Source organism: Mercenaria mercenaria, chromosome 6 (assembly GCF_021730395.1).
Source record: "Mercenaria mercenaria strain notata chromosome 6, MADL_Memer_1, whole genome shotgun sequence".
Taxonomy (NCBI): Eukaryota; Metazoa; Mollusca; class Bivalvia; order Venerida; family Veneridae; genus Mercenaria; species Mercenaria mercenaria.
This window is the reverse complement of record NC_069366.1, coordinates 12,880,608-12,895,141: the sequence shown is the minus strand read 5'-3', so window position 1 is coordinate 12,895,141 and position 14,534 is coordinate 12,880,608. Positions and strand designations below refer to the sequence as shown.

Here is a 14,534-nt window from a genome sequence, read left to right as displayed (position 1 = left end):
CGCAATCTTAAATTGTATTAAGATCGCAAGATGCCCGCTCCAAGCTTGCAAAGAAAGACTTCTACGCAAACTTAATTTCTATGCGAGCATTCGCAAGCATTATGTTACATGGCTGCAGTCTTTGTAAGGTTGCAGGAAGCTTGCGCAAGCTTATGGCAGACTTCTCACAAGCTTGCTGCATGCTTGTATTTTGGTTTGGGTAGTTTGCTGCATGCAGTTTTATTTTGGGGGTGAAGGGTGTCACACCTACACAGTAATAGGTCATATATAGCAACTTTCGAGCATCTGATGGTGGATGAAGATACCAGGTGCCCCTCTGTGCAGGCATTATTCCATCCCAGTGGGTGGGGTACCTAGATAGAACCACCAGCCTTCCATAAGCCATCCACCATTTTGATACTATATTATATACATGTACAGTGCAATAGTTAAACTGTGTCATTGGCTTTTGTAACCTAAATGATAGTTTTTCTTACTTTTGAAAGCATTTTACTAAGTAAGGAAAGATTGATATTTTTTGTGGAGTCATTTTTTAGCTCACCTGAGCTCGAAGTGCTCAAAGGTGAGCTTTTGTGATCGTCTTGTGTCCGTCGTCAACAATTTGACTGTTAACACTTTTTTTCACAATTTTGGCCCAAACTTAATTAAACTTGGTCAAAATGTTACCCTCAATAAAATCTTGGACCAGTTCGATATTGGGTCATCTGGGGTCAAAAACTAGGTCACCAGGTCAAATCAAAGGAAAAGCTTGTTAACACTCTAGAGGTCACAATTTTGGCCCAATCTTAATGAAACTTGGTCAGAATGTTTCCCTCAATAAAATCTTGGAGGAGTTTGATATTGGGTCATCTGGGGTTAAAAACTAGGTCACCAGGTCAAATCAAAGGAAAAGCTTGTTAACACTCAAGAGGTCACAATTTGGGCCTAACCTTAATGAAACTCAGTCAGAATGTTACCCTCAATAAAATCTTGGATGAGTTTGATATTGGGTCAACCGGGGTCAAAAACTAGGTCACCAGGTCAGATCAAAGGAAAAGCTTGTTAACACTCTAAAAGCCAGATTTAATACTGTATCTTCATGAAACTTGGTCAGAATGTTAATCTTAATGATCTCAGGGTCCATTTTGAATCTGGGTCATGTAAGGTCAAAAACATGGTCACCAGGTCAAATCAAAGGAAAAGCTTGTTAACACTTTAGATGCCACATTTATGACTGTACAAATGTATCTTCATGAAACTTGGTCAGAATGCTAATTTTAATGATCTCAAGGTCCAGTTTGAATCTGGGTCATGTAGGGTCAAAAACCAGGTCACCAGGTCAAATCAAAGGAAAAGCTTGTTAACACTTCAGATGCCACATTTATGACTGTACAAATATATCTTCATAAAACTTGTTCAGAATGCTAATTTTAATGATCTCAAGGTCCAGTTTGAATACAGGGCCTTCATGGCCCTCTTGTTTAAGGACACCATACAAATAATACACTGAAATGTTAAGAAAAATGAATGGAAAGGGGCTTTATTTCAGAATAAATACACTTTTTTGTTAACTGCCAAAAAACTTTTAATTTGGAACTGTTCGTTAGAGTAGTTTGATTTGCAACTTTCACCATGATCAGTAAGTATACTCACTGTCCTATCGATATACATTTCTATAAATAGAAAATAAATTATACTTCATATGTCTACAAAAATTTGAATTAATCTGAAATACCAATATTTTATGGCAGGAAAGTTTTTGGTTCAAGTCACATTTTAGTTTAATCCGTTAACAGAAAAAGGAAGAGGAGGATTAGTAAACATACAATTGATTTTACATTAGTGTTTAAATTCTGATGAAATGTTACATCATCTTGCCGATAGGCTTAACAGTCCATAGATGTGTGCTTAATAAAATTAATGGACAATGAATTTAAAATCAATGTTATACATGATTTCCTGCGCAAAGGAGGTGATTAAATGTAAAAATTGAGCCATACCACCATTACTACGACAAGTTCAGTTCAGTTCATTAGACAGATACGAATAAGCAACCCCTCAGGTTGTTGTCATAGATTTTAGTGTAAAATGGAAGAAAGGCTTTGACCTACACAAATATTTTGATATTTGTCAACTAGTAAATACTTAGAACAAAAACAAAACTTGTGGTTAGTTTGTCAGCAAAATGGATATTGTATTTTATTGATACAGCAGTGGTTTTTAAAAGTAAATCCGGATGTTTTATTGTGAATCACAATTCTCTCAAAAAATGATGTAAAATATACTACTCATGCACGATAATTTAAACAACAGCATGTTGATATTATTGTTTGATTGTTATGGTTCTGTTATGGTTCTCATGCATCGTTGAACTCGAAAATACTGTAATGTTATACAAAAATGTTTTCTGTATTGAAACGTTTTAATGAAGAAAAATCATAATTATCAAACATGTTATCGTTTGAATTATCGTGTGGGATTTATACATTGACATAAAAATTATCCAAGTGTCTGTTGTGGTTGAGTTAATATACATTAGCACAGCAATGTCTTCACATGACAAAATATTTACTTCTAATTTTTAAAGAATAAGTCGCTTTAATTACCTGAAAATAATTTCCAAATAAATTTTAATATGCGTATTTCTTTTTTTAGTTCACATGATAAAAATAAATGATGTGGTTTGCACCATTTGCTTTTTACTAAGTGCAAAAGTACAGTCCCTCCCTGTCCAAATTTTGAGTTGTCAGTATATGGAGAAAAAATGTTGGTTTTTGTAGGTGCAAATTTTGCACAGGGTGCAAATCAACACTTGATGTAGAAATAGTTTAGACAGCAATCCCACAGACTTTTTGAATGTGGGTACAGGATAAAAAAGTTGGGTACAAACCATACAAATTTTTAAAGAAATATTTCATATAATAAATTCGATTCTTTAAGAATAGATAAAGGAATATGGCTGAAAAAATGTTGTAGGGGTCAAAAACAAAATTGCGTATGGTTTAATATTACTTGCCAAAAGTCATAGGGGCAGTTTTATCAGAATCACCCCTGCAAGAAGTGCAAGAACTGTTCAAGAACCAGTTCTTGAACAGAAATTGAACAGAAAATGGCCACATTTAGAACTTTTGTTCATGAACCAGTCCTTGAATAGTTCAAGAATTGGTTCCTGAAAAAAAGTTCTAAATTTTGTTCATGAACCAGTTCTTGAATAGTTCAAGAACCAGTTCCCGAACAAAAGTTCTAAATGTGGCCATTTTCTGTTCAAGAACAGTAAACTGAGTCACTGTGACAATGGCATTTTACACCCTCAACAAATGACATGAGTAAAACAGTAAACTAGAGTGGGATTGGAGCATAATAATAAGTAAACAATTGCTGCATAAAATACAAAACATTAGGTTAAACAATGTATAATTTTATTTAATCTCAAGATTGAAATTCAGATACTAGCTTTGCTTCAGGGTCATGAAAACTTGTGACATTTTCAAGATAATACTAGTTGTAGAACATTTTTTACAGGGGCCTGAGGCTGAGCTTTTGATATAGTTACGTTTTGTCTTCATATTTATTTTTATACATGAACATTTACATAACTGAACTCAAAATATTCAATAATTTATATAAAAAAAAGGAAGGAAAAATATAAAAGTTGTAGAGCCAGCGGGGTACCTCTTCATTTGGTGAAATGACACTCACAGATTCTTTGTGCAAAGACAATTAAAATGTCAGCTGGTTGAAATTCCTATATTTTTTATAGGTATAAATAATCTATGATTTGCCTTGCAAGAAATTCATTGAAGGGATGCTGTCCTTTGAACTTTGAACTTGTCAGAGGTTAATAATCTGTTACCCAGTGTGTGTGAAGTTAAGACACCTCATGTGGAATGAAATGAAGGCACATATGGCAATCATAAAGTATGAACTTAAAAAGCATACATTCATACAATTTTATGTTACAGTAATTGGAACACTGGGTAACAGCTTCTCTTAAATCTGGCATTTAATATGAAGTGTTTTATATTGTGGTATATAATTGCCAAAAAAGCATACTTACCTAAATTTTCAGTCAATTTACTGCATCAGCACTCGGCTTTCATAAACTGTGGTTTCTAATATCTTTATTAGTCCCCTACTGGTTGAAAACCAGTTTCGGGGACTATAGGAATGCACTTTTCCGTCATTCCGTCATTCTGTCATTCCGTCATTCCGTCATTCTGTCATTCCGTCCGTCTGCAATTTCGTGTCCGGTCCATAACTCTTTTATCCATGAAGGGATTTTATTATTACTTGGCACAAATGTTCCCCATGATGAGACGACGTGTCATGTGCGAAACCCAGACCCCTAGCTTAAAGGTCAAGGTCACAATTGGAGGTCAAAGGTCAACAGGGCTTTTTTCCTGTCCGGTCCATAACTCTCCCATCCATGAAGGGATTTTAATATCACTTGGCACAATTGTACCTCATAATAAGACGATGTGTCATGCACAACTTTCAGACCCCTAGCTCAAAGGTCAAGGTCACACTTAGTAGTCAAATGTTAACATGGCATGAACAGGGTCTGTTTCGTGTCCGGTCCATAACTCTTTCATCCATGAAGGGATTTTAATATTACTTGACACAAATGTTCCCCATGATGTGACGATGTGTCATGCGCAAAACCTGCACCCCTGACTCAAAGGTCAAGGTCACAATTGGAGGTCAAAGGTCAACAGGGCTTTTTTCCTGTCCGGTCCATAACTCTTTCATCCATGAAGGGATTTTAATATTACTTGACACAAATGTTCCCCATGATGTGACGATGTGTCTTGCGCAAAACCTGCACCCCTAACTCAAAGGTCAAGGTCACAATTGGAGGTCAAAGGTCAACAGGGCTTTTTCCTGTCCGGTCCATAACTCTCTCATCCATGAAGGGATTTTAATATCAATTGGCAAAATTGTATGTCATAATAAGACAATGTGTCGTGCACAACTTTCAGACCCCTAGCTCAAAGGTCAAGGTCACACTTAGTAGTCAAATGTTAACATGGCATGAACAGGGTCTGTTTCGTGTCCGGTCCATAACTCTGTCATTCATTAAGGGATTTCAATATTACTTGGCACAGATGTTCTCCATGATGAGACAACGTGTCATACACAAATCCCGGAGCCCTTGCTCAAAGGTCAAGGTCATACTTAGAGGTCAAAGGTCTAATTCAAGAAGGACTTTGTCTGGAGCATTTCTTCTTTATGCATGGAGGGATTTTAATGTAACTTGGAACAAATGTTCACCACCATAAGACAAATTGTCTTGCGCCAGAACCTGGTCGCTAGGTCTAAGGTCAAGGTCATACTTAGAGGTCAAAGGTCAAATTCAAGAATGACTTTGTCCGGAGCATTTCTTCTTCATGCATGGAGAGATTTTGATGTAACTTGGCACAAATGTTCCCCACCATGAGGCACACTTTTTTAGAATTACGTCCCTTTGTTGTTACTATAAATAGATTACATTGTAACTTTTTTATTACTGGCCTTAGGGAAAATTCAAGACCACTTTTCTGTGGTACAACATGCATGTTACATCCAATATTTAGGTGTATTTTGGTCTATCTCTACCTGGTAAAGATTTTCTTGTGGACTTACATTTTATAGATTTTTTTTTTTTTTTTTTTTTTTTTTTTTTTTTTTTAGGATTAATTTCACTTTGTTGTTACTATAAATAACTTTTATGATAACTTTTTGTAAAATCGGCCAAAACAATTCCAAATGAAAACAACTGTACGTTTTTATATATGCAAATTTTAATCCAAGTGCTTTCTTATATTATATTGTAAATGTAGTACAATATTGTTTATACATCATTGACAAATATCAGTTCATTATGTTATACTGCAGTAGAGAAAATTAGGTGCCTTCCAGTAGGGGACTTTGTATTGCATGGCAATACTTCATTCACTTGTTCTTTTTGTTTTGAATGAATCACTGAGTTATATGGTATGCATGTTAAAGAAAGGAAGAAAGTGGGAATACGAAAGTAGGCAAGAGGTCTTTTAGATAGCATTCTGTTAACCGTTTTCTTGCTGTATTTATTATTCAGGGATTTCCCCCCTATTAATCTACCTCCCATAAGGCTGAGGAGGTAATCCAAAAGCAAAAAGATTTTTTTTTCCCAATTCTGAATTTAAAATTCCCAAATGATTGTTACCCTTTAGGATTTTGGCCGTTTTAAAATAGTTTTGCTAATTTGTATGTATATTTTGGTTATTAAAACAATAGTTAGTCATAATTGGGAAAATTTTAAAATTACCAAAATCTATGTTAATTTAAGATATTTTTAGCCCACCATCATCAGATGGTGGGCTATTCAAATCACTCTGCATCCGTGGTCCATTGTCCTTCCGTCCGTCCGTCCGTCAGTCCGTCCGTCCTTCCGTCCGTTAACAATTTCTCGTTATCGCATCTCCTCAGAAACTACTTGGGGGATTTTGACCAAACTTTGTCAGAATGATGTATTGGTACCCTAGTTGTGTCCCCCTGAAAATCAGACTGGTTCAACAATTTTTTAGTAAGTTATGGCCCTTTGTTTATTTCTATAATTTACATAGATTTATATAGGGAAAAACTTTGAAAATCTTCTTGTCCAAAACCACAGAGCCTAGGGCTTTGATATTTGGTATGAAGCATCATCTAGTGGTCCTCTACCAAGATGATTCAAAATATTTCCTTGGGGTCTAATATGGCCCCGCCCCGGGGGTCACATGGTTTATATAGACTTATATAGGGAAAAACTTTGAAAAACCTCTTGTTCAAAACCACAGGGCCTAGGGCTTTGATATTTTGTATATGACATCATCTAGTGGTCTTCTACTAAGATTGTTCAAATTATCCCCCTAGGGTCAAATACGGCTCCGCCCCGGGGGTCACATGGTTTACATAGACTTACATAGGGAAAAACGTTGAAAATCTTCTTGTCCAAACCACAAAGCCTAGGGCTTTGGCATTTGTAATGTAGCATCATCTAGTGGTTCTCTACCAAGTTTGTTCAAATTTTCCCCCTAGGGTCAAATATGGCCCCGCCCTGGGGGGTCACATGGTTCATATAGACTTATATAGGGAAAAGATTTTAAAATCTTCTTGTCAATAACCTACAACATTCAACATGTATGGTTTTGAGTGGCAAGATGAACCTTGACATGAATTGACCTTGATTTTGACCTAGTGACCTACTTTCACATTTCTGTAGCTACAGCCTTCAAATTTGGACCACTTGCATAGTTTTGTGCACTGAAAAAAACTTTGACCTTGACTTTGACCTAGTGACCTACTTTCACATTTTTGAAGGTACAGGCTTCAAATTTGGACCACATGCATAGTTTTGTGTTCTGAATTGGAATTTGACCTTGATTTTGACCTACTGACCTACTTTCACATTTCTCAAGCTACAGCCTTCAAATTTGGACCACATGCATAGTTTTGTGTACGGAAACAAACTTTGACCTTTACATTGACCTAGTGACCTACTTTCACATTTCTGTAGCTACAGGCTTCAAATTTAGACCACATGCATAGAATTGTGTACCGAAACAAACTTTGACCTTGACATTGACCTAGTGACCTACTTCCACATTTTTGAAGGTACAGGCTTTAAATTTGGACCACACGCATAAATTTGTGTTCTGAAGTGTAATTTGACCTTGATTTTGACCTAGTGACCTACTTTCACATTTCGTCCTTGAAATTGATCTAGTGACCTACTTTCACATTTCTCAAGCTACAGCTTTCGAATTTGGACCACATGCAAAGTGTTGTGTACGGAAATGAAATTTGACCTTGAGCTAGTCAGTAAGTCTTGAAATTTGGAACACTCAAAAATGGCACATTGGTGGGCGCCAAGATCACTCTGTGATCTCTTGTTTTATGTAAAATATTAATTGACTGCATTTCAGTACTAATGTTCAACAGGATAACTATTGTTTTAATAACCAAAATATACATACAAATTAGCAAAACTATTTTAAATCTTCTGAGAGCATTTTCCCTATTCCACTAGTGATAGTAGCATTCCCAAAATGATGAAAAAACTTGCCTCAGTGATTATATTATGCACAAAAAGCACTATTTTTTGAAGTATAATAGATATTATGCATTTTGGAGAGAACATTCTGATTGAAGATACAGTGGGAGTGTGGGAGAAAATGTCAGTAATTCCGTGGATACATAAAACTTCCTATATTTGTACATAAAAAGCAGCCTATATATATGTAAATGGGCTTTGTTTCTTCTAAGATGATAAGCTTTCATTCCATCTATTCCATTGATTGTTGATGCAGCCAGGACAAATATTTTTCAGTTGGATTCATTGTTGAGGGGCACTTTGCTTTTGAATATGTTCTTCAGGCCCAATATAATAAAGACATTATCATTAAGAGGCCAATAAACTAGCTGCCAGCTGACATTGCTTCAATAGCTTATTTTGGACTGTTTTTGAAATTTATCTAGATTAAATATTTATAAGACCGCTTTGAAGATGTTGGTTGATTTTGTTTTTGAACAGAAAAAAATGTATGGGGTGTGAGAAGGGGTGTTCATAACGACAGATCCAAGAAGTTATCTAGGGGTAAGAATAGTTGTTATTCAAATGTTAGCTACCCTTTTTCGTGCAGTCACATAAAAAAGAAGAAAAAAAGGAGAAAAAAAACCCCAAACATGATGTATAATTTATAGATTTTAAATACAGCTTTAGTTTTTGGTCACCAGATAGTCTGCTTCTGAATATTGGCTGGAGATGATAGCTCGTGATAGAGGGCAATTTAGCATGTTAGGATTGTCAACAGATATTCAATTATAGACATCAGATAATGGGCGACTTTTGTTGTTGGAATATAATATTTATTTTGGTGATAGAAATACAATAGATATTATGCATATGCTGGAAATGCTAATTGAGAATGTCGGCTCTCGATCAGGAATCTCGTTAAGGGAGAGAAAGAATGTGAAAATGTTACGTATAGAAATCCTGATAATAAAAACACACTAAAAAGTATAATATATAATGATGAATTAATGTCATGTATATATGAAAAGTACATGTCAGATATTATATTATTTAGATGTTATAATGGTTATAACCTAGGGTATTGAATATTGTAACACATACCTCACATTCAGCACTGGGAAAATAACAGATAAAAAAATATTGAATGCTACAAAAGTACTAGAATCAATGTTGTCACCTTTACCATTGATTACGGTATGTGATTTAAGCTTAGGTACTGTTAAGCCTTACAACATTATTCTACACTTGGATGGCATTTAGAACAGCCATTCTTGCTTCCCATTTATAACAAATATTTAATACATGAATGAATAGTAGAATATAAAATATCAAAGAAAATTCAGGCCACAGTCTAATTTTTATCAAAGAATGATTACCACATAAATACTGAGCAGTCAAGAAGGAATGGATTTTTGCTGATGAATGAGTATTTTATGAACTTAATGTGTTCATGACCTAATGTCCTGAGCAGACCTTTTACAAAAAAAAAGTATTGTGTGTTTGAAATATGTTGTGTCAGAGTAAATTGCTACTATAAATGTTATTAGATAAGTTAATTGCTACATTTCAGGCAAATTGACCATAAATGCGCTGAAACTGTATATGTCTGGAATAGGACATTTACTGTATATAAGCTTTTATTGTATCAAGGGAGATGCTTTTAGGTGTATCAGGTTTAGCCTGGTCTGTCTAGGATGGAGTGAATGTTATCAATCTATGTCTACAAGTGACAAAACTATTCAGTTAATAGCCTGTGCTTGTACATGAGCATGATTGTACCAAAACTTGAGAAATATATAGGAGTTTAATTTGAGACTTATCTAGGAAAATATAAAAAAAACACACCATTTTTGTAGGTGCTGTTGGTTATCCTAAACTTATGTATACAGTCTACTGAGGTTAAGAAGTCTTTAATCTTGACCCTGCTAAATTTCTAAAATGATTTGGTCCATCATTCAATTTGAGCATTACCATTTATTATTCAAAGGGGAGTTTATTGAAAATTTACTGACTGAATAGCGAGCAGTGCAGACCATGATCAGACTGCACATCCTTGCACGGATGTGCAGGCTGATCTTGGTCTGCACTGCTGGCAAAGGCAGAATCACTTGCTGCCAGCAGGCTAAGGGTTAATAAAGTTATTCGTTGGTACTGAAATTTTCTGTGAAAGTGCTGTTAGGCTCTGAGTTTGAAGTGATACGGTTTTGATAGACTGTGAAAATATATATACTCCTACCTAAACCCTCCTAGCCTGGCTTGTAAATCCTAAAATATGGCCGAACCTTGCAAACTTTAATAGAGACTTAAGATAATACATTTCTTAAAGAAAAATACCAGAAGATAATTTCTGATTTACCATTGCTATGGTGTTTTGTAAAGGCGGAACAATTGCGTTGTGGTAAATGACTAAATGTGCATTGGGAAAAGTGCATTGTGACACGACATTTGAAATACGTTTGCCATTCTAAAATACAGTGTTCACACTAGCAGATAGGTTTTATTTTTATCAGGCACTAATTGGCTATAATTGGTATCTGACATTTAAAACCCATCAAAATATAATCTAGTTTGCATCCACACTAGGCAAAGAAATGTGGTGGTGGAAGTTAACAAATATTTTGCAATAAGCAAAAAAAAGTTACAAAGAAGGAGGCTAACAGAAACAAGAAGGAGTCATCAATGTTTAAACTTCTGTGTTCATCTAAGAATTTCTGTTCGTTCCATCTATAGTCCATTTTGAGCATCAGCATTACTCCATTTCGTAATTTAATGTTTTTGTTTCATCAACACTCCAATTAATTTTGCCAGCCATAGCATCAATTGTTGGTTTCAAAAGAGAAATACATGATATTCTTACGCCAAAAGGTAAGATCTGTGGATTTGGGATTGTAAAACCAGTTATAACTCACATTTGCGTTTACACTTGTAAAATAATGTAGTATTACTTTTTAATATAGTATTAAAACCACCTCCCGAGGTAGTTTTTATGCTACATTACAGAAACCACTTGACGTTTACATAATTCACGGTTTACACCACATATAGTGTGGACGCGAACGAGTTTAAAAAATAAACCCAAGTTAATATAGGATTAAAAACGTAGTCTGAACACGGTATTACAGTCACTGCATGGTTTCAAATATGTAAAATTAGACTCTAATAATAATCTGAATTGTTTCAAGTGGTAGTTATAAGATATACATCACCATTGTGGTTTAAAAATTTATATTTTGGTATAAAATACATAGCTTTTGTTTAAATTGCATGTGAAGACTACTTAATACGCCCATATGTTTCATACCCAAATGTGAACTACTTACACCACAGTCTATTTCTTAATGAAAAGGACTAGCTATTTGTACGATGGACATAAGCATTTTTCCACACCACTTAAATAGTACTCCAAAACGATTGCATTTGAAGAAATGTTTGTTTGTTTGTTTGTTTTTTGGTTTAAGGCCGTTTTTCAACAGTATTTCAGTCATGTAACGGCAGTCAGTTAACCTAACCAGTGTTCCTGGATTCTTTACCAGTACAAACCTGTTCTCGCAAGTAACTGCCAATTTCAACTTTCCCACATGAATTATCAGAGGTTAAGGATGAATGATTTCAGACACAATGTCTTTTATCAAATTGTCACGAAGAACATACACCCCGCCCGGGGATCGAACACGCAGCCCCGTGATCAGTAGACCAACGCTCTGCCTGCTAAGCTAAGGGGGCGGGCTTTTGATGAAATGAAATAAATAGTTTTACCGAAGTTAAACGGGGGCTACAAATATCACAACACTTGGATGTACGATTGTATACAGTACATGTTGCGTCGTCATTCCTTTAGACTACCCTGGACATTAGTCATAAGCCACTTTCATGATGATGCATGTTAGTAATTGTCTGCTGTTCCAATAGTTGCCATAAGTTGAAAAGTTTATCGTTAAAAAAAACGCAAAAATATGCACAACTGAACAGTGTAAACAATATTAAGGAAAGACCGAACAAAAATGAATTTATATGATATAAATAGCGGTTTAGCAGTTTCCATTTTGGTATGTAATACATGGGTGTGTTTGAAATACTAAACACTTCAAACATGTAAGAATATACTCAAATGAACAGTTACTGTACAAAGTCGCGATTATATTTCTTACTGGCCCAGAATGTTGAAACTTAGTGGGATGATTGGACATGCCAAGTAGATGATCCCTATTTCAGCCATCCATCAGTGTCTCTTTGACTTTTGCTCCTGTCCCCTATGGACTTCTTGCCTATAGGACTATGCATTGGGGGAGACATGCGCTTTTCTACAAAAGCATCTTCTAGTTTAATGGTTACTTCAAATTGCTCAATTTTTTATATGAGATCAATTTATTAACTGCAACTAAACTATATATCCTCTATAAATAAATACAGTTAAAACCTATCTGGTGTTAAGGCGTGTTGTACCTCTATCTTCTTTATTCTTAGTTGCAACTAGACGAGTAAGACTTTGTGAAAACATTTAAGATATAATCATATTTGTATTTTTCTACTCAGTCATCCTTTTTGTACCTCAAACCTTTTTATCTATCAGTAAGTGCCGGGATCTAGTAACTAACCAATACAATAACACAATAATCACAGTAATGCGACAAATATGCATAATCTATTTCCATGTACTGTTTACCTCCCTTTTAATTGAATTAACTGATGATTTTCAGAAAAATGATATATTTGAATTTAAATTGTAAAAAGTATTGTGTTATGGGTTTTGTATTGAAAAATGAATATTATATTACACACAATTTATGGTAATTTTGATAAAAAAAGGAAGGATCAATAGCTGTATATAAATCACAATGAATATTTTTTGTCTTTCTCTGAAATATATGATTTATTGATATTGTTTCAATTTTGCATTCCTATAAAGATAAATTATATAACAGTTTTGTCAGGTATAACTATACAAAGAGCGTTTTTATCAAAATAACGGAAGTCGTTGTGCATGAATAAACTTGAAAGCAAACATGCTTTTGTTACTGTAAATACAAAGATATTAACACAAAACACTTGAATCCCAAAAATCTTAAATTTTTATTTAAAACTGAGCGAAATATGATGATTTAAAAAGAAATTTGCTGAAAATAACCTTTATATGAGTTGTCTGCCCCTGACAAGGGAATGTGCAAAAAGTCAGTGTTTCATATGACATAACCTTCAGTCATTTTATGTTCATGGCTTGCCTCTACTAAAAAGTGCAAGATCGAATGACTTATAAACGTAGCTATCCAGTTTAAGTGCAAACAGACCCAGACGAAATCATGACCATGGTCACCACGGTTGTTGATGGTTGACCATGTTTTAATGTGGTTAACCATCAAATACTATGGTCAAAACATGGTCAGGACCTTGGTCGGCTATGGTCGACCATGGTGAGGTAAGATTGGCCATGGTCGACCATGGTCAGAAAAGACGATAAACAGTTTGACCATGGTCTGCCATGGTCAACTTTTTTTTCAACCACGGTTGACCATTGACTTCCAAGGTCATATTAGTAATTTTCACACTTATCTAGTTTTACAATGCACCAAAGACTTCTGACTGCATTTTGGCTCCAAAGGTTTTCCTAGTTATAGAATAGTTTTCCTGCATATATAGACAGATTCAAAGGTAAACTTTGAAAGTCTGACTATAATTTGTTGTCATCTTAGCAATATTATGACAAATAAATGACTGACTTGCAAAAATAGATATAGACTGCAATTGTCATTTATTTTCATGACCCTTTCAAATTCATATTTATACAGTTGTTGATAGTCAGTAATCACCATGGTCAACCATGGTTGTGGACTTTGGTTGACTGTGGTCCACAACCATGGTCGACCATGGATTTTGACCATAGTCTGATACCATGTTGTATGACCTTGGTGCCAATTACCACAACCATGGTTAACCATTGTTCCATGACCATGAACTACCATGGTAAACCATGAATTACCATGGTAATAAACCATCAATTTCGACTGGGAATTATATTAAGTTTCCTTAATAGTTTATATTATTCACAATAGGTATCATAAACAACAACAGTCATTCTTTAATTGATAAGTTATTTTCCTATGATTTCAGGTTGGTGTGTCAATTATCGTATGGGCTGGTTGTGGGTTGTTGTCACTGGTTGGAGCGCTGTGTTATGCTGAGCTTGGTACAACAATTACAAGGTCAGGAGGAGACTACGCCTATATTCTGGAAGCTTTTGGACCATGTTTGGCTTTCTTACAACTTTGGGTAAGATACACTGAGCCATCTTGTTTTGAAATGTAACGATAACATTGTGTTTTCTTTCTTCTTTGTATCAGTTTGAAAGCTAGAATCTGCAGCTTGTATAAAACACATGTGTGAAAAATAATTCCACATTATGTTATTTTCATGTACATTTCTATTGTCACCTGCTTTGTACTGTAGATAAATCTATGTACCGTATTCTCCATATAAATGCAATGCAATAAAATTGTGATGGTCAGGAATGTTATGATCCGCTAGT

At 34.9% G+C, this 14,534-nt stretch overlaps 1 protein-coding gene across 1 annotated transcript in view; it reads left to right on the top strand.

Moving 5' to 3' along the window:
- The window catches only part of LOC123549649 (large neutral amino acids transporter small subunit 2-like), a 38,202-nt gene that overhangs the window by 7,113 nt on the left and 16,555 nt on the right, over positions 1-14,534 (top strand). The window contains exon 2 of the mRNA XM_045337908.2: positions 14,120-14,278. Coding sequence (XP_045193843.2) covers positions 14,120-14,278 — 159 coding nt within the window. The remainder of the gene's footprint in view (positions 1-14,119; positions 14,279-14,534) is intronic.